The sequence below is a fragment of the Ranitomeya imitator genome, chromosome 7, assembly GCF_032444005.1.
Source record: "Ranitomeya imitator isolate aRanImi1 chromosome 7, aRanImi1.pri, whole genome shotgun sequence".
Taxonomy (NCBI): domain Eukaryota; kingdom Metazoa; phylum Chordata; class Amphibia; order Anura; family Dendrobatidae; genus Ranitomeya; species Ranitomeya imitator.
The window spans coordinates 122,034,612-122,061,327 of record NC_091288.1 but is presented as its reverse complement, the minus strand read 5'-3'; the positions used below and the strand labels follow the sequence as shown (position 1 = coordinate 122,061,327).

The 26,716-nt window shown below is 41.8% G+C and overlaps 1 protein-coding gene across 1 annotated transcript in view; it reads right to left on the bottom strand.

Moving 5' to 3' along the window:
- Window positions 1–26,716, bottom strand: part of COL3A1 (collagen type III alpha 1 chain) — a 335,593-nt gene that overhangs the window by 248,620 nt on the left and 60,257 nt on the right. Inside the window, exons 2-6 of the mRNA XM_069733786.1 lie at window positions 26,366–26,565; window positions 22,632–22,676; window positions 13,424–13,552; window positions 12,921–12,995; window positions 2,913–2,966 (exon numbers count right to left, since the gene is read on the bottom strand). Coding sequence (XP_069589887.1) covers window positions 2,913–2,966; window positions 12,921–12,995; window positions 13,424–13,552; window positions 22,632–22,676; window positions 26,366–26,565 — 503 coding nt within the window. The remainder of the gene's footprint in view (window positions 1–2,912; window positions 2,967–12,920; window positions 12,996–13,423; window positions 13,553–22,631; window positions 22,677–26,365; window positions 26,566–26,716) is intronic.

Sequence of the window (26,716 nt, the reverse complement as noted above, 5' to 3'; positions counted from 1 at the left end):
GTGCCAGAGTCTGGAGGAAGACTGGGGAGAAGGAAATGCCAAAATGCCTGAAGTCCAGTGTCAAGTACCCACAGTCAGTGATGGTGTGGGGTGCCATGTCAGCTGCTGGTGTTGGTCCACTGTGTTTCATCAAGGGCAGGGTCAATGCAGCTAGCTATCAGGAGATTTTGGAGCACTTCATGCTTCCATCGGCTGAAATGCTTTATGGAGATGAAGATTTCATTTTTCAGCACGACCTGGCACCTGCTCACAGTGCCAAAACCACTGGTAAATGGTTTACTGACCATGTTATTACTGTGCTTAATTGGCCTGCCAACTCTCCTGACCTGAACCCCATAGAGAATCTGTGGGATATTGTGAAGAGAAAGTTGAGAGACGCAAGACCCAACACTCTGGATGAGCTTAAGGCCGCTATTGAAGCATCCTGGGCCTCCATAACATCTCAGCAGTGTCACAGTCTGATTGCCTCCATGCCACGCCGCATTGAAGCAGTCATTTCTGCCAAAGGATTCCCGACCAAGTATTGAGTGCATAACTGAACATTATTATTTGATGGTTTTTTTGTTTGTTATTAAAAAACACTTTTATTTGATTGGATGGGTGAAATATGCTAATTTATTGAGACAGGTTTTTTGGGTTATCAGGAGTTGTATGCCAAAATCATCAGTATTAAAACAATAAAAGACCTGACAAATTTCAGTTGGTGGATAATGAATATTATAATATGAAAGTTTAATTGTAATCATTACATTATGGTAAATAATGAACTTTAACACTATATGCTAATTTTTTGAGAAGGACCTGTACCTTTTTTTGGGGTGGCTGGGGGCAGATGTTTTTAACCAGGGGGTAGGCAATGACCATGGTCCCTCTCTAGGCTATTAATATCTGCCCTCAGTCACTGGCTTTCCCACTCTGGCGGAGAAAATTGTGCGGGAGCCCACGCCAATTTTTTCCAGGATTTAACCCTTTAATTTAATAGCTAGAGACCCCAAATTTTACACACAGACACTTGTTACATTAGTAAAGAGGAATATGTAATAAAAGAAGGGATATTAGATGGTTTACTGTATGTAAACCATGTCTCATATCCTGTCGGGTTTGTGAAGGAGATAGGAAAAGCCGGCAATTGAATTACCGTCTTTTCTGCTATCTAGCGCTGAATGAAATATAAATATATATATGTATGTGTCTCACTGATAGAATATATATATATATATATATATATATATATATATATATATTCTATGTGTACACATTTATTCTACCTATTCTATTCTATTGTGTCTGTGTGATTTTACTGTACACCGCACTGAATTGCCGGCTTTTCTAGAGCACACCGCTGCGTATTTCTCGCAAGTCACACTGCTGGTCCGTGTGTGATCTGTATTTTTCTCACCCCCATAGACTGAATATATAATGAAATGAACATATATTATAATGTTATAATGAAATAAACACACCGTTTGTTGTAATATTTTATTGTACGCTCAATCCACTCGCTGAAGACCCTCGCTCTGTGACAAAGAAAAAATAATAAACCAACAATATACATACCTTCCGAAGATCTGTAAGGTCCCATGTTGTAGATCCATCTGAAGGGGTTAGTTTTTATTATAGCCAGGAGCTCTGCTATAATGCAGCTATGCTCCTGGCTGTAAACCCCAGCGAATGGCCTGAGCGGTCCCGTGGGGCCGCCGATTACAGTCATGATTATGCGGCTCCACCTCCCATAGAGGTGGAGCCGCATATTCATTACTGTAAATGAGCGGCCCCATGTGACTGCTCATACAGGAGAAGGTGCGGCCAGGACAGGAAGCAGCGCCAGCGAGGGAGCCGGGTGAGTATTTTAATAACAGCGGGCGGGCGCACAGGGGGTGGGACATGGATCTTTATTTTAAACACGAGAACCAAAAAAAAAAAAAAGGAATATTCATATCTTCTCTACAGCAAACGCTGCTGCAAAGATGATATGAATGGCGGCTTCAGCACCAGATGCAGGGGACAGAGCTAAACTTTAGCGCTGTCTCCTGCACGGTGCATGTGGTACCCAGTCGGCACACGGGTGGCACACGTGTGCCACACTGATGTGCCACACTGATGTGCCACAGAAATGCACGGGCACACGGACACGGATAATTCCGGTACCGATTTTTCCAGTACCGGAATTATCTGGACGTGTGAGACTGGCCTGAAGCGTAGTTTGAGAACTGTCTGTACTACTATTTGCTGTAGTTTTGGTAAAATCACAGTTTTATCAGCAGGAGATTATCACTTTAGGACAAGTAAATCTACTGCCATGCAGTTTAGCTTTTTCACAAGCCCTGTATAATGCTGCTCCTATCACTGATTGGCAGCTTTCTGCCTATTCTCAGCGTACACAGATAGCTGCTAATCAGTGCTGGAGGCAGGACTATACAGAGCTCAGCATTCAGAGAGCTGCTAGATCTGTAGCAGAGAAAACGGTGAGTTTATTAAAACTGCACTATACATCCCAGTAAGTGACACATCATAGGAATCAAGGTATTTGTTGCCATATTTTTGCTACTCCCTCTGAGAGCAGCATGATGTAGGGGCAGATTCCCTTTGAAGAAGAAAATGTTTTTTTTTTTAACAATTGGTCTGCTAAAAGCACACATGAATAGGCCCAATTATTGCAATGAGTTCACAGCTCATCTACAAACACAACAGCGCATGTACCAAAAACCTCCAAAAAGTAATATGTGAAATCAGCACAGTATATATATATATATATATATATATATATATATATTTATTTAATATATATATATTTAATATATATATATATATATTATATATATATATATATATATATATATATATATATATATATATATATATATATATACACACACACATACACATACACCGGTAATTGTAAATCTACTTACAGGTTGGCCAGATTGTCCGGGTGATCCTGGGGGTCCAGGAGGTCCAGGTGCTCCCTAAATATAAATAACAGACGAACATTTACTTCAGATTTTTGCTTGTCTTTAGTTATTATAAGATTTGTCTTTACAAACGTTTTTACTTTTTAATTTCCCGTAAAGGTATGTGCACATGTTTGCCACATAAAATGCAGCATTTCACTGTCCGAGCAAACAGTGAGATTTCTGAAATCTGACTCAAGCGCTGCTTATTTGTTACTTACTGATTGAAGCAGTTTCAATCCGCACCATGTCAATTCTTTCAGCGTTTTTGCAACGTTTATCACCCACTTGAACGATTGGAATAAAAACGCATAACAAATGCACACAGAGACGAGACATGCGTTCTTTTTGCAGCATTTTTACCGCCAAGAAACACGTTTTTGATGCAGAAACGTCTGTGGCAAATACTTAAGATGTGCACATACACCTAGACAACACAGCATTTCAGGGCCACAGGCAAGAGACTCACTAAAGTTTATACAACAGTGGAACAAACAGAAGTAGAGCATAGGCCCAGGTATGAATCAGTAATGAAAAATGACTCAACGATCGCTAAGAATCAAAAGATAACCTCTACGGAAGAATATCTGTTTTTGTTTTTACAAAAAGAATTGAATCCTATGAAACAGTCTCAAAATGATCACATGGAATGTAATAAATGGATGGATCGCTGCTGTGACATTTATATCGACTGGGTGCTGGCCTAGTGGGACAATTACACCACAAAAATAGGTGCAGACAATGTTTGAACAGGATTTTTTAACAAAGTTGTTATACTCATCAAGCATTCTTGAAAAATATCTGAAATAAATATTTTGGGTGTATTGCTTTTAAAATAATGTCATAACAAACTAATAGAATAGTTACATTAAACAAGGGGAACACGCCATTCTAACCCCTCATCGGCACTCCTGCCACACAATCGTGGGATGCTGGTGGGTTGCCATGACAGGCAGGGGTCTGTTGAAGACCCCTGTATCTGTCATCACGGTACTCCTGTGAAAATCAGCCCATGGCTGGTATTTAGAGGAGAATGTGAGGTCTGCTTTAGGGTATATGCACACGTATAGAGCTCCTCTGCGGATTTTTCCGCAGCGGATTTGATAAATCTGCCTGGGAAAACCGCTGCGGTTTTTATTGCGGATTTATCGCGTTTCTACTGCGGATTCCGCTGTGGATTTACATCTGCACTTTTCTATTGGAGCAGATGTAAAAACGCTGCAAATTTCGCACAAAGAATTGACATACTGCTGCGTTTCCGCACGTTTTTTTCCGCAGCATTGGCACAGTGTTTTTGGTTTCCCATAGGTTTACATTGTACTGTAAACTCATGAGAAACTGCTGCGGATCCGCAGCAAAATCCACATTGTGTGCACATACCCTTATACGCCAATACTGTGGCATTCCCGTATATAGCATAAGTGATCGGATGATTGCATGTTCAAGTCCCCTAAGGGGACTAACAAATACAGTGAACAGTAAACAAAAAAGTAAAAATAAAATAAAATAAATTATAACGTTCAATTCTCCCCCCTTTTACCACATTAAGAAATAATACAAAATGCTCATATTTGATATCGCTGCATTCGTAAAACTCCAATGTATCAAAATATAAAACAAATACAGTGGGGCAAAAAAGTATTTAGTCAGTCAGCAATAGTGCAAGTTCCACCACTTAAAAAGATGAGAGGCGTCTGTAATTTACATCATAGGTAGACCTCAACTATGGGAGACAAACTGAGAAAAAAAAATCCAGAAAATCACATTGTCTGTTTTTTTAACAATTTATTTGCATATTATGGTGGAAAAGAAGTATTTGGTCAGAAACAAACAATCAAGATTTCTGTCTCTCACAGACCTGTAACTTCTTCTTTAAGAGTCTCCTCTTTCCTCCACTCATTACCTGTAGTAATGGCACCTGTTTAAACTTGTTATCAGTATAAAAAGACACCTGTGCACACCCTCAAACAGTCTGACTCCAAACTCCACTATGGTGAAGACCAAAGAGCTGTCAAAGGACACCAGAAACAAAATTGTAGCCCTGCACCAGGCTGGGAAGACTGAATCTGCAATAGCCAACCAGTTTGGAGTGAAGAAATCAACAGTGGTAGCAATAATTAGAAAATGGAAGACATACAAGACCACTGATAATCTCCCTCGATCTGGGGCTCCTGGCAAAATCCCACCCCTTGGGGTCAGAATGATCACAAGAACGGTGAGCAAAAATCCCAGAACCACGCGGGGGGACCTAGTGAATGAACTGCAGAGAGCTGGGACCAATGTAACAAGGCCTACCATAAGTAATACACTACGTCACCATGGACTCAGATCCTGCAGTGCCAGACGTGTCCCACTGCTTAAGCCAGTACATGTCCGGGCCCGTCTGAAGTTTGCTAGAGAGCATTTGGATGATCCAGAGGAGTTTTGGGAGAATGTCCTATGGTCTGATGAAACCAAACTGGAACTGTTTGGTAGAAACACAACTTGTCGTGTTTGGAGGAAAAAGAATACTGAGTTGCATCCATCAAACACCATACCTACTGTAAAGCATGGTGGTGGAAACATCATGCTTTGGGGCTGTTTCTCTGCAAAGGGGCCAGGACGACTGATCCGGGTACATGAAAGAATGAATGGGGCCATGTATCGTGAGATTTTGAGTGCAAACCTCCTTCCATCAGCAAGGGCATTGAAGATGAAACATGGCTGGATCTTTCAACATGACAATGATCCAAAGCACACCGCCAGGGCAACGAAGGAGTGGCTTCGTAAGAAGCATTTCAAGGTCCTGGAGTGGCCTAGCCAGTCTCCAGATCTCAACCCTATAGAAAACCTTTGGAGGGAGTTGAAAGTCCGTGTTGCCAAGCGAAAAGCCAAAAACATCACTGCTCTAGAGGAGATCTGCATGGAGGAATGGGCCAACATACCAACAACAGTGTGTGGCAACCTTGTGAAGACTTACAGAAAACGTTTGACCTCTGTCATTGCCAACAAAGGATATATTACAAAGTATTGAGATGAAATTTTGTTTCTGACCAAATACTTATTTTCCACCATAATATGCAAATAAATTGTTAAAAAAACAGACAATGTGATTTTCTGGATTTTTTTTTCTCAGTTTGTCTCCCATAGTTGAGGTCTACCTATGATGTAAATTACAGACGCCTCTCATCTTTTTAAGTGGTGGAACTTGCACTATTGCTGACTGACTAAATACTTTTTTGCCCCACTGTAAATCCACTCAGTAAGTGGTGTAATGAAAAAAAATGCCAGAATTGCTGTTTTTCAGCTGCAGGAACAACATAAAAATTGTAATAACAAGCTATCAAAACTATCAATAACAAGCTATCAAAACATTGCAAATACCGCAAAATAATATCAATAAAAACAAGACCTCACACAGTTCCATGTCCCAAAAATTACAAAATTTATAACACTCAGAAAAGGGGCAACAGAAGCAAACATTTTTTTTTACAAACTTCTACATTTTTGTTCACCACTTACGTTAAATAAAACAAAAAACTATGCATATTTGGAATCACCATAGTTGCACTGCCAAAAAAAAATCATATTGTCTGGGAATTTTTAGAGTAAAATGAATACTGTAAATAAAAATGTATATCCCACAAAATGATTGCAGATTTGATATTTTTATTTGCTATTTTGCTACTCTTACATTTTTTCCCCTGCTTTCCATTACATCACATGATAAAATTGATAATGTCATTGTACAGTACAACTCGGCCCACAAAAAACAAGCCTTCCTCCTGCTATATCAACGGAAATATCAAAAAATTATGGCTCTTGAAATGAGGGAAGGGAAAAAACGAAAGTGCAAAAACAAAAGCTCACCTGGTCCCTAAGGGGCTCAAGTGGTTGTCTCAGCTGTACACCCACTTTATGAATGCAGCAAGACCGGCAGTCAACTAATGTCTGCGGGCCTCATTATTGAAGCTACAGGCAGCAATTCAGATGTAGGATTATATTTTTCCCATGTTCTGTCTGATATAAAATATCAATAATTGTAACATGGAACAATCTTCAAAGAGAAGATATAAAGGTTGGAAATATTCAATCTAGTGGTGGATTTTACCCTATTTTCTGGATAGTTGCTCTGTTTTGTTTGATCCAGCATGCAGCTTACAAGAATTCACAGTATTCTATATTCATCTTCTCTTAAACACAATTTTAGAAACATAAGCTTATGGATGTTTGGACATTATGGCTGCAGTTCATTAAAGCATTTACAACAGTTTTTTGGTATAGAACGGAACCCTTTGAACAGCTGACAAATTTTGTGCATGCTACTCCAAAATTTTAAGACTTTTTTTTATGTAAGTACCAGCACCTCCTAAGTGGGTGTAGCATAGATGGGATGTGGCATGGCATAACATTTCTGGAAGGGCACATGGGGGTGAATGCCACTGGGTAGGGCCAAATTCATTCACCAGTGTACAACTGCAGTTTTAATAAATAAGCCCCAATTTGCCTTATAACAGTCAATAGTCAAGATGCGTGTGTAACGTTTAGGGTATGTGCCTACGTCAGGATTTTTTCCTGACAAAATCCTGAGAATTCTGCCAGAAATCCGCGTGCTTTTTTTGCGCGGATTTCTCGCGGAATTTGCGCGTTTTTTGCACATTTTTTGCGCGGATTTTTTGCGTTTTTTTTTTCCGGAATGTCCTTTTTGATAGGAAATCCGCAAAAAATCCGCAAAAAGATAGAGCATGTCAGGATTTTTTGCGGTATGCGTTTTTTTTTGCGGAAAAATTCTAAAAGATAGGATGCATAATGTTGAGCGTTGGCTGACGTTCCCTCTCCTATCATTCCCCGCTCTGCCTGGTGATAACACTGTGGGTGCGCAATGACGTCATATCATCGTGCAACTGCTGTGTGACCGGGCAGACTGCAGCTGCTGAGACCGGAGCCAGGAGCAGCACTGGGCACGAGGAGAGATGAGTTTTTTTTTTTTTTTTTTTAAATATATCACTGAGTAATAACTGGATTATGGGGTTATTGGGGGGGGGGGGGGCTGCATTACATTCTATGGGGTCTGTGCTGTATTACATTCTATGGGGACTGGCTGTATTACATTCTATGGGGGCTGTGCTGCATAACATTCTATGGGGGCTGGCTGCATTACAGTCTATGGGGGCTGGTTGCATTACATTCTATGGGGGCTGGCTGTATTACATTTTATGGGGGCTGTGCTGCATTACATTCTGTGGGGGCTGTGCTGTATTACATTCTATGGGGGCTGGCTGTATTACATTCTATGGGGGCTGGCTGTATTACATTCTATGGGGGCTGTGCTGCATTACATTCTATGGGGGCTGTGTTGTATTACATTCTATGGGGGCTGGCTGCATTACATTCTATGGGGGCTGTGCTGTATTACATTCTATGGGGGCTGTGCTGCATTACATTTTATGGGGGCTGTGCTGTATTACATTCTATGGGGGCTGTGCTGCATTACATTCTATGGGGCTGTGCTGCATTACATTCTATGGGGGCTGGCTGCATTACATTCTATGGGGGCTGTGCTGCATTACATTCTATGGGGGCTGTGCTGCATTACATTCTATGGTGGCTGTGCTGCATTACATTCTATGGGGGCTGTGCTGTATTACATTTTTTGGGGGCTGTGCTGCATTACATTCTATGGTGGCTGTGCTGCATTACATTCTATGGGGGCTGTGTTGTATTACATTCTATGGGGGCTGGCTGCATTACATTCTATGGGGGCTGGCTGCATTACATTCTATGGGGGCTGTGCTGCATTACATTCTATGGGGGCTGTGCTGCATTACATTCTATGGGGGCTGTGCTGCATTACATTCTATGGTGGCTGTGCTGCATTACATTCTATGGGGGCTGTGCTGTATTACATTTTTTGGGGGCTGTGCTGTATTACATTCTATGGGGGCTGTGCTGTATTACATTCTATGGGGCTGGCTGCATTACATTCTATGGGGGCTGGCTGCATTACATTCTATGGGGGCTGGCTGCATTACATTCTATGGGGGCTGGCTGCATTACATTCTATGTGGGCTGGCTGCATTACATTCTATGGGTGGCTGGCTGCATTACATTCTATGGGTGGCTGGCCGCATTACATTCTATGGGGGCTGGCCGCATTACATTCTATGGGGGAGGGCTGTATTACATTCTATGGGGTGCTGTATTATATTCTATGGAGGGGCTACATTATATTCTATGGGGGGCTGCATTATGCTCTTTAAGGGGGCTACCATATATTATATATGCAGTGGCTGCATTATACTATATGAGGACGCTGCATTATATTCTCTGGGGGGTTAATTATATTCAGGGGGCTACAATATATTCTGTGGGGTGGCGGCATTATACTCTGGGGTGGCATCATTATACTATATGTGGGCTGCATTATACTGTATTGCGGACTATGGGGAATACATGATACTTTATGAAGAACTATGGGGTGCATTAAACTATGGGAAGTGAATTGCACTACATAAATGACAATGGTGGGGCATTATAATATATGGAGCACTATGAGGAATGTATAATACTATTTTGAGGACTGAGGAATGTATTATACTATTTGGAGGACTGAGGAGTGTATTATACTATATGGAGGAATTGCAGTGTATTTTAATATATGTAGGTCTATGAGGAGTGTATTATACTATATGGAGGACTATGTGGAGTATGTAATACTATATGGAGGACTGAGGAGTGTATTATACTATATGGAGGACTGAGGAGTGTATTATACTATATGGAGGACTGAGGAGTGTATTATACTATATGGAGGACTGAGGAGTGTATTATACTATATGGAGGACTGAGGTGCACATTATAATATATGGAGGACTAGTGGGGTGTATTATACTAAACAAGCAAAATGCTGCCTATTCATCGAGTGATTGTATTGTTTATGTGGGAACAGAAATCCTTGTTCTCAGCAGCACATCGCCGGTGTAAACTGTAGATGTGCTGCTGATAACCTTATACTGTATGGGGACGGATTGATGTAATTGTGTTTGTTCTGTTCCCTTCATTCTTTCTCATTTGGTGTAAAGAGGCCGGGAAACAAGCGAACAACTTCAGTATTGTCGATCACACTCGTTTAGCGGCCTGAGATCAGCGCATGTAAATACAGCAGAAATGCTTTTCAGGGAGACCAGGCAAGGGTGATGACAGTTGTAGTTAGCACCCGGCGCCTGGGAATAGCGCTAACTCTACTGCTTTTCCCAGCTGCCAGAGCATTTAATTCTGGTATGTGTAATGATTTTTAGGGTTGATGTCAGATGCATAATGTCAGCTGCTATCAATCCCTGGTGTAAGTAATGTGCAGCGCCCCAGAGATCTGGTCGTTGCAGTATGACACTCTGCCACTAAGAGGAGTGATGGTATGTCTGATGGCACTGAAGGAATTCTCCTGACCAGGTATCAGCAGAACACATTACACTTCACACTCCGGCCACTCGGGGGAGAGAAAGGCTTTATTTATTGGGCCACTCCTCACACTGGTAAAACTAGGGGTTGGATAGAAAGTTAGTCAGAAGCTGACTGGGTTGGATTCAGGCAACATCCCGTGGCAGGAAGAAGACACAGGGGGGTCCCTGTCAGGCGTGGGAACCTGGCAGGTGCCTAGCGAACAGAACAGAACGTAATGGAACCGCGCCTGCACTACCTTGCGGCGATATCCTAACAAAGAGACACGAAGGGAAGGATATTGTGGAACAGTGTAAACGAGATCAAGCACAAAGGAGAGCCAGTAGGAGTCGTGCCGTGAGACCGAGGCAACATCCTACTGAGGCGCGTAGGACAGTTAATTATAGGTTGGCTGTCTACCTTAAATTTCCTAAGAAGACATAGGGGGCAACAGTGGGAGAGGGGCGTCTCTAGGGTCCCGGAAGACCTCCAGGCCTTCCCGTCATACGGGTGCGTCCTAGCCAAAACATACTGGGGGACGAGAAACTAGCAACATCTGGAACTAAAGAAAGAGAGAGAGCTGTAGAGAACAACGAATGAGAACAGCAGTTGTGAGGACTATTCCGAATGCTCAGCAGGGTAGGACTACAACACACAGGCGCTAGTGGTGGGCAACGATTTCCATCTGCGAAGGAGACTCTGGAAGTGCCCATCTGACCGGCCGGTCTCTGATAGCCCTGTTAAACGTGCTCTGGATTGAGGATCCTGAAGTCTTCAGTAAAGAGGTAAAGAGACTGCAACCTTGTGTCCTCCTTATTGCCTGCACCTCACACCATCACCATCCACCTTACTGGGAAGCCCTGGGGACATACTTCACCTGTGGGAAGGTATACCATCCAGCTGCCATTCCATCACCCCAGCGGACCCCACAGCAGTGTCGGTCACCCTGACCGAACACCACAGGTGGCGTCACGAACCCCTGACAGACTGCACCACCTTTATTGGACGCCCCTTAGCAGGGTCGCGGACCGGGTCTAGCCACCGTGACAGCCTCAGAACCAAACCAGAGAGGCCCGGTACCGAGAACTCGTGGCCCTGTGTCTGGGGGCGATCCAAATGGAGAGGTGTCTATCAGACATCCCAACTACTAACCCAGACCTGGCGAGACCCAGCGACTCTGAAGAGCGGTGACGGTAGTAACAATACCGCTCTTTACAGTCACCGAGCTCAGCGCAAGACCCGGAATATCTGAAGAGCGGTGACGTTACTGATCTCACCGCTCTTCAGAGTCGCCGGGTCTCGTGCTGCGCAGCGGAACCAAAAGTGGCTGTAGGCAAAGTTTATGGAGCATCAGAATGAGGTTCCAATACCTATGGTGGTCTCAATCCCTTCATTATCTACGAGATCCAGTTATGTAGGTAAAGTAGCGGCTTTTCTTGGTACTGCAAGTAATAGCAATAAATAGGACCGAGCTGTAATTATATGTTATATAGTCGTGTTACACTCCCCTCACTTCTTGTAAAATACAAGTGTACAAAGATATTATACAGTCACCATGTGACAAGTGGGCCTGTGTAACTTCAAATGCCAGGGCTGAATTTTAGTCCCAGTCCGGCCCTGCAACCATGTATATTTTACTCTGAAACATTGCGGCAGAGAAAACTTTGAAAAGATGTCCAGGACTATCTGGAGATTGATCAAGCTATTTGCACCACAATTCTGCCATTAGCATCTTACGAAGTAGCAATATTTTTGAGGAACTCGGAAGATGCGCAAGCATATTGCAAACATTGGTGTAGTCACTAGTGATGGGCGAACAAGAACAGCAAAGTTCGGAGTCCGTACCGAACACCTAGTATCCGTGCACGGACCTCGAACATAGACATCTCAAGTAAGTCCTTGTCACTGTTCGGGTTCGGCACCCCGAACATCGGCTGTTCCCATGCTGTTATCTGTGTGCCAGTGTGAGAAACATTGGCAGTTCTGATCTGAAGTAACTAGTTATCGCCAGTTAGAGAGCTGCAATTTCCACGCTGTCAGATGAAAGCATGTGTGTAGCACTGGGCTGCCGTGAGAAAGGGTACTGGAGTTCATAACTGATGACCCTGGTGAAGTGAGGAATATGGTTGTTTATTATTTTTTGTCTTTTACAGGTGACATGGGCATCGGAGGACAGATGAGAAATATGGTGACAGCATGGGAACCGCAGCTCTGTGACTGGCGGTAACGATCTTACCGCCAATCAGAGCCTGTGTTTGATGTACTGTCACTTAGCTTACTACATGGCAAACAACAGATGTTCAGGCCCACCATTCATCTGAATGAGTTTGGGTACTGTTCTGGTACCTGTACCAAACTTTCTTTTAAATGTTTGACCAGATCCGAACATTGTTTGGCCAGACCCGAACATCTACGGGTTTGCCCATGACTAGTAGTAATGCTCGTGTGGTTCGTACTGCTTGAATCACTTCACAATTGTCATCTAAGAGGTAAATATATAGACATATTTAAAAGAATTTCAATAAAAACATTGAGGAATAAAGTTACTCTTACAAGCATCATTTGACCACCGGAACCAGATTTGAAGTCATATCCTCCAGATTTGGAGTCATACTGAGGACGATAAATCTGTAAAAAAACAACAAAAATAAACCATCATTAATATTAAAGTTTTAATAATTTTGAAGTTTTACAGAATACGTTAGCCATATATTTCACCAGTCTTCTGCCCTCACCCAAATAGTTCTCAAATATAGAACTGTAAATGTCATGTTTTATGCAGATTTATTTCATTTATTCATTATTAAATTATGAATTCACATCTTAGTTTCTGTTTATTATGGAAACTTCAATGCAATCTCAGATTTGTCATGGGACAAGAATCGTCACATTTGCTGTAAGTCAGTGAGGTCCAATAAGTTATGCCCATTTTGATACGAAGAGCGTATGCACTTTTTTCTTCCCGCCAAATCACACTGAATGTGTCAGAAGCTAGAAATGGAGCTATCAGGGCAAATCTGTACAGAGCTTTATTCACCAACAATAAAACTACTTACCCCATCTCCACCACCTGTGGCGCCACCTCCACAACCCTCACAAATTCCAGGGGGACCAGGAGGACCAGGTGGACCTGGCAGACCAGGATTTCCATTATCACCATTTCGACCAGGAGTGCCAGGAGGGCCCTACAAAGAACAGACATACCATGTTAAGCAATATATCACTAAAAATGGCTATATCATCAAGATAAGTGGTGGCAAAACCATGACATCCTTCCAATAAGTGATTGACCAACCTCTGGAAGGTCACAGGGGCATTCTTCATACCAAAGGGCATCACCAGAAATTCAAACAGCCCGAATGGCATTAAGGCAGACCTGTCCTGAGCTTCTCTGGTCAGATCTACATCTCTGGACCAGATATCACCTCCCTACTAACCAGAATCCCTCAATGTCTGTCCACTATTTCATCCTTCTTCTCCGCTAGATTTCTGAAACTTAACATGGACAAAACAGAATTCATCATCTTTCCCCCATCTCACGTGACCCCACCCAACGAACCTATCCATTACAGTAAATGGCTGCCCACTCTCCCCAGTCCCACAAACTCGCTGCCTCGGGGTAATCCTTGACGCTGATCTCTCCTTCAAACCACATATCCAAGCCCTTACCACTTCCTGCCGACTTCAACTCAAAAATATTTCACGAATCCGTTCATTCCTCAACTAAGAATCTGCAAAAACCATAGTTCATGCCCTCATCATCTCTCTCCTTGACTACTGCAACCTCCTGCTCTGTGGCCTCCCCTCGAACACTCTCGCACCCCTCCAATCTATTCTAAGCCTGACTAATCCACCTGTCCCCCCGCTATTCCCCAGCTTCTCCCCTCGGTCAATCCCTTCACTGGCTCCCCATTGCCCAGAGACTCCAGTACAAAACCCTAACCATAACATACAAAGCCATCCACAACCTGTCTCCTCCATACATCTGTGACCTCCCGGTACTTTCCTGCATGCAACCTCCGATCCTCACAACATCTCCTCTATTCCCCTCTTATCTCCTCTTCCCACAATCACATACAAGATTTCTCTCGTGCATCCCCCCTACTCTGGAACTCTCTACCACAACATATCAGACTCTAACCTACCATCAAATCCTTCAAAAAGAGCCTGAAGACCCACCTCTTCCGACAAGCCTATAACCTGCAGTAACCACTGATCAACCAAACCGCTGCATGACCAGCTATACCCTACCTACTGTATTCTGACCCATCCCTTATAGATTGTGAGCCTTCGCGGGCAGGGTCCTCTCTCCTCCTGTACCAGTTATGACGTGCATTGTTTAAGATTATTGTACTTGTTTTTATTATGCATACCCCTCCTTACATGTAAAGTGCCATGGAATAAATGGCGCTATAACAATAAATAATAATAATATACCGGGTACATGCAGAAATCAGCAGCAGCCCAGTACAGTCCTATAAACTCCTATAACCATGTAATCTTAACCACTGATCATTGTTTTGTGCTGCTTTGTGATGGATATACTATGACAAGCAGTTCCTTTTTCTACTAATGATGAATGCAGTCAGTTATTCTGGTTAGTGATATGGTACAGTATATTAGTGTGATGCGGTGAGAATAAGTTATACCATAAAGTAGTAACAGATATGCTGATTACAGCACTTTCTCTTATCAATTACACTGTAGTCATGTTAAACCCTTTAGCCATTTTATGACTTTTGCCATTTTTACTCCAGTTTTGACCTGGGGCGTGCCAGGCATAGCGGGATGTGGTACCACAGCTAGTCTTATTCATGATTAGCTGTGGTATTCTGTAACTAGAAATCTCACTCCACAGGCTTTAGTAAGATGTTGAGCCTAGGACACAGAGGCGCATGCCACTCATTAGATACTCCAGATTCATGGCGAGGCAGACACCTCTTCATGAATCAGGAGCATCTGACTCCAACATACTCCCTTATCAAGACCAGTAGAAAAAAAAAATCACTAGCCTTGATTAATTGGGGCCTAAGTAGCAAATACTAAAGTCACAAAAAAATAGAAAATTACTCAGGAAAATGGAGAAACAGCAATCATGAATTGGGCATTAGCTTCAGGCTACAATCACACATTCATTTCCTTATTAACCCCTTCATGACCTGAGGTAGTTTCATTTTTTGCTCCCCTTCTTGACAGAGGCATAGCTTTTTTATTTTTCTGTCAATATGGAAATGTGAGGGCTTGTTTTTTTGAAGGACAAGTTGTTCTTTTGAACAACATCATTAGTTTTAACATATCATGTACTGAAAAACGAAAAAATTCTAAGTGCGGTGAAATTGCAAACAAAAGTGCAATTCCACAGTTATTTTTTTTTCTTTCAAGTTCATTAAATGCTAAAACTGGCCTGCTATTATGATTCTACATGTCATTACAAGTTGATAGACACAAAACATGTCTAGGTTCTTTTTTATGTAAGCAGTGAAAAAAAAATCCAAGCTTTGGTAAAAAAAAAAAAAGTGTAAAAAAAATGTTGCCATTTTCCGAGACTTGTAGCGTCTCCATTTTTCATGATCTAGGGCTGAGTAAGAGCTTCTTTTTTGCGAGCTGAGCTGACATATTTAGTGATACTACTTTGGGGTAGATACGACCTTTTGATCTCCCGTTATTACATTTTATGGCGACCAAAAAAACATAATTCTAACGCTTCGAATTTTTTTCTCTTTATGCCGTTTAGTGATCGGGTTAATTTTTTTACATTGATCGGACAATTCTGAACACGGCGATAACAAATACGTGTATATTTGATTTTTTTAATTGTTTTATTTTGAATGGGGCAAAGGGGGGGGCGGTTAGAACTTATATATAGTTTATATTTGTTTTCATAGTTTTACAAACTTTTTTTCACTTTTTGCATGCTTCAATAGTCTCAATGGGAGACTAGAAGCTGCAGTTGTCTGATTATCTCTGCTACATACAGGCAATGATTAGATAGCCTGTATGTAACCGAAATGCTCACTTAATATCAGCTATGACAACCATAGAGGTCTGCTGGAGACCTCTGGTTGTCATGCCAACCCATCGGTGACCCGCAATCACATGATGAGGTCACAGATGAGAGTATTTTCCAGTGCACTTCCGGTAAGTGCGAGTTAAATGCCGCTATTAGAGATTGACAGCGGCATTTAACAGGTTAACAGCCGCAGTTGGATCACGATTCCACCCACAGCTGTTAGAGGCACATATCAGCTGTTCAAAACAGCTGACGTTCCGGGAGAGATGTGGGCTCTGCGCCGGAGTCCACATCAAAGGGAGGGATTCCGACGTGGGCGTACTATTATGCCCAATGTCAAAAAAGGGTTAACAGGCATCAAAAATGGACACCTCTTCATCTGGGTCTCATATGCTTTGCATCATTTTTTTTCTCATGCATCATTTATTTCTCATGCATTTTTAAAAACTGAAGGTTAAGTGTGTGAAAAAAATTTTCCCATTAATATTTAGCAATGGATCAGTAAAAAGTGGATGGAAAACCGATGGAAAACAAATATCTTCTGTTTTTCATTAATTTTTTACAGAATCTCAGAAACTGCGCCACAAAAACTAATAACATGACATGTATTGTGCCTAACACTCACATCTGTTAAAATGTGAACCCTAAGGGTCAAATTGCTGTAAATTTTAAAAGCAGGTGGGAAAAACATGTGTAAATGCAGCCTTAAGGTGTGTGTTGTTGGAGTAAAGATTGGACGGCACACTGGCCAATATTAGGCAATAGGCCTATTCAGATGACTGTGAAAAGAATTTGAGAATTTGGGTGCTTCAAAAAACTTCGATCCCACAGGGAACATCTGTGCAGCATTCGATTTTAATGAATATACTGGCTTTATTATTCTAGGACATTGTGTTTGATCTTGTACATTTTAAAATATTGATATGTGGACTCAAATGCCACAAGGATATAAATAACAGACGCAGATGGCACACGGATGGCAATATGGATAAAATTGACTAAGTTTTCAAAATGAAAATGTCATGATTTTTTGTACACTCATCTGTCTTTTGCTGCAGTAGCAGCATGCTGAAAGTGCCGACACAGAGGAGCTTGGCATATTCATATTTTCCCTTGACCCTCCTACTTCTGGTTGATGACCTTCTCCAGCACGTACTGGATGCACTGCTTTTCTTGTAGACTCTAAGTTTCCGAGCAGGGCCCTCACTCGTCCTGTAACTGGTGACCTATGTGTTACTCTGTGATGTCTTTATTGTCTGTACATGTCCCTGCTCAGCTATACAGTGCTGCGGCATATATTGGCACTAATCAATATACCTAATTTGGACGTGTCCGTGTGTCTGTGCAAAATGAGTCATCCACAGTTGGTTGTAACCATGGATACCTCAGGAGAGGAGCTCCCCCTGGTGGTGAGTTAAGGCATAAAGCAAAGGCATAAGCCTTTTTTGAATGTTAGCCTGTGAGGCAACACTGTGAATCAAGATTGTAAAGATGGATCAAATTGAGCGCGCTGCTGCTCGTAGAGAAGTGAATCCCATTAGTATGCATAACCTGCGTCTTAATGAAACAGAAGATGAACAAAATTGTCGAAGAACTGCTGATGCAGCCCGAGAGAGGGCGGCCAGAGCAAGAGAAACGAATGAAGTAACTGAATCACATACAGCATCTAATGCTGCACGACAATGAGCAACACGCATTGCACAAAGTGATACACATATTTCACAAAAAAGAGAACAAGATAGAATATGAGTCCAAAATACAAGAGCCACTTGACGACGGCAAGTTACATTTGCCGCTAGAGGACTTCTCAATCAAACTGATGAGACACGTATTGAAGAGCACTATGCTGGCGAATGGACATTTCAATGTCAGATCTGTCAATCTAAAAATTTCAAAGATGAAATGGCGCAGGACAAAACATTCCCTTCCTGCTGCAAAAGAGGGCGCATCCAATTACCTCCTATTCATATGGATGATCAATTAGACAAGTTAATGAAAGGAGAGCATCAGCACTCCAATAACTTTATGGCTAATATAAGGCAATACAATAGCTCGCTTGCTTTGGCATCAATGGGAGCACAAGTAGCGCCACCTTCTGGGCATGGTCCATACTGTTTTCGAATTCATGGACAAATTTACCACAGAACTGCCCCATTGCATCCCGCTGTGGGTAGTACTCCCAAGTTTGCCCAGATTTACATCTTGGACAATGAAGAAGCATTAAGTACAAGAAGTCAAGCAAATAAAAATGTGCCTCCCAGCACTGCTATCATTTCTAGTTGAGAAAATGAAAGCAATTACCCCACTCTCAAGAGCCTTCACAATGATGAGGGAATATGAAATAAAGGAAGAGAGGATTTGCTGAATTAGAAAATCGCGATCCACTCGAAATAACAATGTCAATTATAAATTACTACAATGATGCGCTACAATGCAATGCAGGTGCAATGAAGAAGCTATAATTCATCAAAATGCAATGGGTGAACCCCCATTTAATAGGGACATCAGAGTTCACCTCAAAAGTGAAAACCAAACTATTCAAATCAGCTTTCTTCACAGAAAGTGTGATTCAATGAAATATCCACTTCTATTCCCATATGGGGACAGTGGATGGACAATAAATTTGACAACTCCAATTGCCCTAAGTATGTAAGATCAAGGGATTGGTGATATTCATCTACCATCCATACCAGTGGATCTAGATCGACAAGAAAAAAATCACCCTGCTGCAGTACTATGCATACAGGCTTGCCATTCGTGATGAGTTCAATCCCCTTTTAAATGCTGGGAAGTTGACGCAACAATGATCGAATATATAAAACAAAATCAAAAGGCATTATGGGATGACAGTTATGCCAGCATTATGGATTACATCCATAATGCTGCATTACACCAAGGGCTAAAAGCTGGGACAACAGTAATTTTACCGTCCACTTTCATAGGAAGCCAATCAATGTTGAGATATGTGCTTCAATAAAAAGTGTTAAATATCTTTTCAAATATGTATACAAAGGACATGACTGTGCCAATATCAAGTTTGATACATTAAACTGGAATTAACCAGCCATGTACCTAGATTCTCGGTATAAAAGTACCCCTGAGGGCATGTGGAGAATCAGAAAAAATAAAATGCATGATGCTTCACATACCATTAAAAGGCTCGCTATTCACCTTGAAAACATGCAGCAAGTGTTTTTCGAAGATGATAATGTGGATATGGTTATTTCGGACTCAAAAGCCACTACTCTGCAGGCTTATTTTGAGCTAAACAGAGTTCACGCTTCCGCCTGTCAGTATTTGTACAGTGAAATCCCTGAACACTATGGGATAGAAAAGCTGTACTAGCTCAATTTGGGAAAACAATTGCCCGAATGCCCTGATTCCCAATGGGAAGATGGTATAAAGGATGCAATCGCTTTCCAAATGCCCTACCAACTTCGTGAATTATTTGCTATAATTTGTGTATATGGGGAACCAGCTAAACCATTGGCATTATGGCAAAAATATAAAACCAAATTTATGGAGGATTACATCAGGCAGTATACTCCCGAAATTGCTGAGCAACTGGCTCTTTGTGATATTAATGAAATGCTCTTAAAGTCACCTGAATTTGGAGGGAACAATCTTCAGCCATGGAGGCGGGGGTTTTTGGGTTTTTGATTCACCCTTTCCTTACACGCTGGCTGCAATATTGTATTGAAGTTCATTCTCTGTCCTCCGTAGTACATGCCTGCACTAGGTGCAATCTTGCCTTGCGCAGGCGTGTACTATGGAGGACAGAGAATGAACTTCAATCCAATATTGCAGCCAGCATGCAGCCAGCGGGTAAGGAAAGGGTGAATCAAACACCCAAAAACCCCGCCTCCATGGCTAAAGATTGTTCCCTCCAAATTCAGGTGACAGTGTCCCTTTAAGCATTAAAAAGTCCTGTGCTGACTACGGATTTCCAACTCCAGTAAATGATCCAGATGAAACACTGGACCAACTGAATTATGCTGTAATAAAGCAGGAGGCTGAGCAATTGAATGAAGCTCAGAAATAAGCTTTCGATGCAATTATGCAAGCAGTCAATGCTGCATCACAGCCAGACGACACTAGCTCACAGTTTTTTTCTGGACGGCCCAGGAGGTAGTGGGAAGACATTTTTGTACAACGGCTTGCACAAGACACTACAAGCAGAAAAGAAGTCTATTTGCTCAGTAGCCTCCACTGGATTGGCGGCTACATTACTACAAAATAGTAGCACCTACCATTCCAAGTTTGGCCTTGGAATTACAACAAATGAGACCACGGTGTCAAAAATTAAGCCAACCTCACTTCAAGCAAAGGAGCTTAGGAAGTCACCTGTCGTTATTTGGGGCAAAGTAACAATGACTCCCTATTTAATATGAACGCTGTGGATAATTTGTTCCAAGACCAAGACATATGTGGAAAAAAAAGACCATTTGGTGGAAAAGTTTTCATAAACAGTGGTGACTTTTGTCAAACCCTACCAATAGTGGAAGGTGGAAAGAGAGCCCAAATTGTACAGCCTACCATTAAATACTCAAAATCCTGGAATCAGTTTTTACGGTTCCAGTTACAACAGAATATGAGAACGTCTCAGGACGAAGTTGAGTACAACTCATAGTTACTGAAACTTGGCAATGGATAGTTGTCAAATGTATATGGTCTACCAGAAGACACAATTGAAATCCTGAATTCTTTTATTGAAGAGGGTGATTTAATCACAGCAATTTTTGGTGACTCAATTGAGATTACCGATGCAACGGGAGAAGAAATTGCAGATAAAGCAATTGTTACGCCATTGAATGATGACGTTTATGCCTTGAACGACAAAATTCTTAGTCAAGTTCAAGGTGAACACTCAACATATCGCTCCATCGACACAATTGTGGAAGAGGAGGGTGTGATTCTCATAGATTACCCTGTAGAGTTTCTTAACTCTTTTAATCCCACTGAGATGCCTCCTCATGGACTAAAGCTGAAACCAGGAGCTGTAATTATGCTCCTGTGTAACCTTAACAGAAAGCATGACCTTTGTAATGGCACAAGGCTTCATGTGAAAAGCTTAAAAGCAAACGTTATTCATGTCTTTCTTTAAATGGAAAAGCAAAGGGTCGGACAGTTCTTATTCCAAGAATTGACTTGATTTCCAAAGATGAAAACTTGCCAGTCCAGATGCGATGGCGTCAGTTTCCTGTCATGTTGGCTTTTGCAATGACCATCAATAAATCTCAGGGACAGTCCTTGGATAGTGTAGGAATTTATTTGCCTCTCCCAGTGTTTTCACGGAGGCAGTTATATGTGGCTTTCTCCAGGGGAAGGAAAAGCCATCAAATAAGGGTCAAAATATTTGAGACACAGAAGCAAGGTAAACTTATTCCTAACATTGACAAATAGTTTACTGTCAACTGTGTGTACAAAGAAGTCTTTCATTAAGCTTTCTAACAATTGTAAAAGCCAAAAAATTTTGAACACAAAAGCGGGACTAACTCCTAGCCACGGTCTACGGACCAAACATTGGGCATGGGCAGGGCTTGGGGGCAGATCCCAAGTGCGCTCAACCATGTGAAATAGCTTATGCTCAGGAACATTGAGAAATAGCGCTATCGGATAGCTCTACCCATTCATTTCCTTTAGGAATAGGGTTATGGGATAGCTCTACCCGTTCACTTTCTTCATGGATAGCGCTACCCGAACAGTATTAACTACAGAGCTTTTTCATACACAAGGTAGGAGTAGCAGGAGAGGTACACCAGGTATTTATGTTTGCTACTAGTCTGCACATACGTCAGTCTGGTGTGTGGGTACACCCCATTGTGTGGTTCGTAATCACCGCTAAATCACGCGTTAAAATTATTGTTATCCATGGAGGCAAAGATAATCTATGGTTACATCTTACCATTATTTTACTCACTTATAGTGCCATTATTTCGACAGCACTTTACAAACATTATTGGCACTCTCCTCACAATCTAGAATCCCTATGTTTTTGGAGTGTGGGAGGAAACTGGGGAACCTGGAAGAAACCCACGCAGAGAACATACAAATCCGTACAGATATTGTCTTTGGTGGGATTTGAACCTAGGACTCCAGCGCAGAAAAGCTGAGAGCTATCCACCGAGCAACCATGCTGCCCTGAAGCAATGTGTACACCCTAAACAAGGTCCTGTCTGCTTCCGGAAGCATCTTCTGACTTTTACATTCTAAATACCAACAAAGATATAGCACAGGATGTAATGTATACTTACAGGATGCCCATTTGGTCCGTTAGGTTTCTGGGTATCTGTGGTAGGCTGCACATAAAATACATATTAAGATGAACATTATGGTTTTGTTTCATAGAAATAGTAATATATATATATATATATATATATATATATATATATATATATATATATATATATATATATATATATTAGACTACTAGAATTGCAGAAAAGTACAGTATTCACAGTAAATTGTAATTCTAAGATAAAATGTCAAAATTCTGACTTAAAGGGATTTTTCCACAAAGTACATTTTCAACAATTGACCTTGGAATAAAAATAATAACTTCCACAATTGGATGTGTTTAAATAAAATGTCCCTATATTGAGATAATCTAATAAATGTGCCCCTGCTGTGTACTGTGTAATGGCCATGTCTGACCGTACAGGAACATGGTCTGATCATACTACATCTCCTGGGCAGTGGAAGAAGGCAAAAGATATTATACAGAAATTACAGCATGGGATCACAGCTGATTCTTTCTCTAACGGTACCGTCACACAGTGGCACTTTGATCGCTAGGACGGCACGATCCGTGACGTTCCAGCGATTTCGTTATGATCTCGCTGTGTCTGACACGCTACTGCGATCAGGGACCCTGCTGAGAATCGTACGTCGTAGCAGATCGTCTGAAACTTTATTTCGTCACTGGCTCTCCCGCTGACATAGCTGAATCGGCGTGTGTGACGCCGATTCAGCGATGTCTTCACTGGTAACCAGGGTAAACATCGGGTTACTAAGCGCAGGGCCGCGCTTAGTAACCAGATGTTTACCCTGGTTACCAGCGTAAACGTAAAAAAAACAAACACTACATACTTACCTTCAGCTGTCTGTCCCCGGCGCTCTGCTTCTCTGCACTCCTCCTGCATCCTGTGTCAGCGCCGGCCAGCCAGAAAGCACAGCGGTGACGACACCGCTCTGCTTTCCGGCTGAACGGCGCTGACAGTGCAGAGGAAAGCAGAACGCCGGAGGACATACACCGGAATGTAAGTATGTAATGTTTGTTTTTTTTACGTTTACGCTGGTAACCAGGGTAAACATCGGGTTACTAAGCACAGCCCTGCGCTTAGTAACCCGATGTTTACCCTGGTTACCGGGGACTTCGGGATCGTTGGTCGCTGGAGAGCTGTCTGTGTGACAGCTCTCCAGCGACCAAACAGCGACGCTGCAGCGATCAACATCGTTGTCGTATCGCTGCAGCGTCGTTTCAGTGTGACGGTACCCTAAGGTAAAACAAGTTTTTAAACTGCATGGAAATGTTTTTCCCTACTGAAACCAGCCTCTGCGATCCCGTGCTGTGCTATCTGTATCCTCTATCCCTTCCCCCCCTGCCCTGGAGCTGTGAATGATCAGACCATGCCCCTGTACTGTCAGACACAGCCATTACACAGTACACAACAGGGGCACATTTATAGGATTATCTCAATACAGGAACATTTTATTTAAACATATTCAATTGTGGAAATTATTATTATTCCAAGATCTATTAATTTAAATTTAGTTTGTTCATGGGAAAACCCTTTAACTAAAGCTGATTATACATAAGCAACCACTTCTCTATTTGCAAAAATTATTGGGACACTCCTCTTAATCACTGAATTCACATTTTTCATTTAGTCCCAAAGCCACAGATGTAAAAGGGTGCATGTCCACGGACCATAATGATGGCGCTTTGGCTGGAGCGGAAAACCTGCTCCGCCCAAGGTGCCGCCCCCTTCTGTAAGTGCGGTGATTCCAGATGTGTTCATTGCACACATCGGGAATCTCCGCACCCCATACATAGGGCCCTGTGATTTACCTTGCGGCGACGTTCTAAAAAGACGCGCCGCATGTCCGTAAACGCAGGGCCGCCGGATGCGTGTTCGCACGCATAGTGGGACAGGATTTCATAAAATCCCCTCCACTATGCTGTAACATCTGGATGCTGCGGGTTGAACGCTGCGGCTGTACGTAGCGTTCAATCTGCAGCTAATCCGGATGTAATCCTAAACGTGGACACATACCCTTAAAGTACATTTCCATGATGAGTTTTTGGTGAATTTTTAACGCTGCAGAACTTCTGCACCAGTTCTGTACCTATCATTTAAATTAAGTTAGGCCAGTTTCACATGTCAGTGCCTCCAGTACGTGTAGTGACAGTTTTCACACGTACCGGAGACACTGACACACGTAGACCCATTCACATGAATGCATCTATGCAGTGACCCCGACAGAATGCCCCTATCCGAGGAAGCCAATACGGCGAAATGACGCTGTTGGGGTCACTGACAGGTATCCAGGAAAGGACGCATATTTATGTGAGTAATATGGTACATGAGCTGGGGAAGACAATGTTTAGTAAATCAGTTGTTTTGCACTGGACACTTTATTCAGTAATCTGCTGCAAGCAATTAATACTTTTTTGCTCTTAAGATAAGCTATCTAGCACTATGCACTTTAACTAAATATTGTCTAAAGAGCGATAATACACATAGCAGCGCTATTAAAGCTTTTTGTGTTTAGGTTGCAAGCAACCAATATTATTCTTTTGATTTAAGATAATTTGTCTAGCACTATGCACTTTGACAAAACATTGTCTAATGAGCTATAATGCACATAGTAGTGCTTGAATAAAGTTTTTTGGATTTGGTATCCCCATAGCTACTCCAATTCTTTCCTGTTTTACTGTTAGTAGTCCTATGAAATTTCTTTGTCTTGTTTTATTTTTATGTGAAATAAACTGATGTTTTTTATAATGCATTTTAACTGCCTATGCCTCTTTTTCACCTGTGATTGGCATGGTGTATGTGAGAAATATGGAACTGTAAGACGCTGCATTTTTACGGCAGCAAAAATACACAATGTCAAAAACTCACCGAAAACTCATGGTGGGAGAATAGCCTCAAATCAGGCACCTAGCCCTGCAGTCTGCCATTACTAATATCTGTGCGCGAAAGACTGATTCTACTGAGCTCAGTGAAACCAGCGTGCTGCCGCAATAGGACGTCACCTACATGTTCCACGGTCATCTGAGAGTGATAGTAATGAAAAGTGGGAGCATCTGCAAACCACAGCAACTGAGCCTCAAGGTGGGAGACCATGCAAAGTCACAGATTGGCAAAGCACATAGTGAATACAAATTGCCATTATTCTGCTGACTCAGTGGGTGGAATTTAGTAAACTTTTTTGCCAGTTCTCTGAGGTCAAAAAGTCTCAAAGCTTAGCACATGCCATTTTTCCAAAAAAATGTGGAACTTTTCAATATTTATGCTGCTCTCAGCACTTATGAAAAGTGAGCGTGGTTGGCTATGCAAATCAGATTTTAGTCAGGTTAATTAGTCATGACTTTGGTAAAAAAAAAAAATGTTGCAAACTCACTCCATTAAAGTGCAGTAAGATTTCTAGACACTTGAAATAGCTTCAAATAAAGATAATGGCTGATAAGTGGTTGTGCTGGGTGTCGGACCACCACTGATTTAATTATAATGAGATGTCCCAAAGAAACATCATCAATATCATAAGCATGAAAATCCCTTCTAAACTAGCTAAAAATAATCACTGATTTTTTTTTTGTTGTTGCAAATTCTGGGAAAAAGTGTTCTATTTTTACAGGAATTTACAATTGTCTGGCAATGATATTGTGTTTTCATGCAAAGATTTCTATGACAAAACAGGTATCAGTAGAAATGTATTCAACACAAGCATCAACACTGGCTTTCTGGTCACATATACATACAGTGGATGGTGTTGGACAGATTGGACAACATTCTCCGAATGGAATCTCTGGGTTTTCACATTCTAGCTCGGCGTCATCACAGATGATTTCATCGCACAGCACATTTCCAGAGTCACAAACACAGATTTGGCAGGGTTCTGGTTTCCAGACGTCCCTGTCAGCATATGATTGTCCAGAATGGGAGCATTCTGAACCTGCAACTGCAAAGGAAAAATGTAAGAAATGTTAGTCCAGTGAAAAGTTTCTAAAAGTCAGTATCTGTAGTTCACTGTCTAGATGCCCCAAATTTAATTAGTACACTCCCACTGATGGATTAGCAAAGATTTGTTCAATTCTGTAAGATCATTGGCA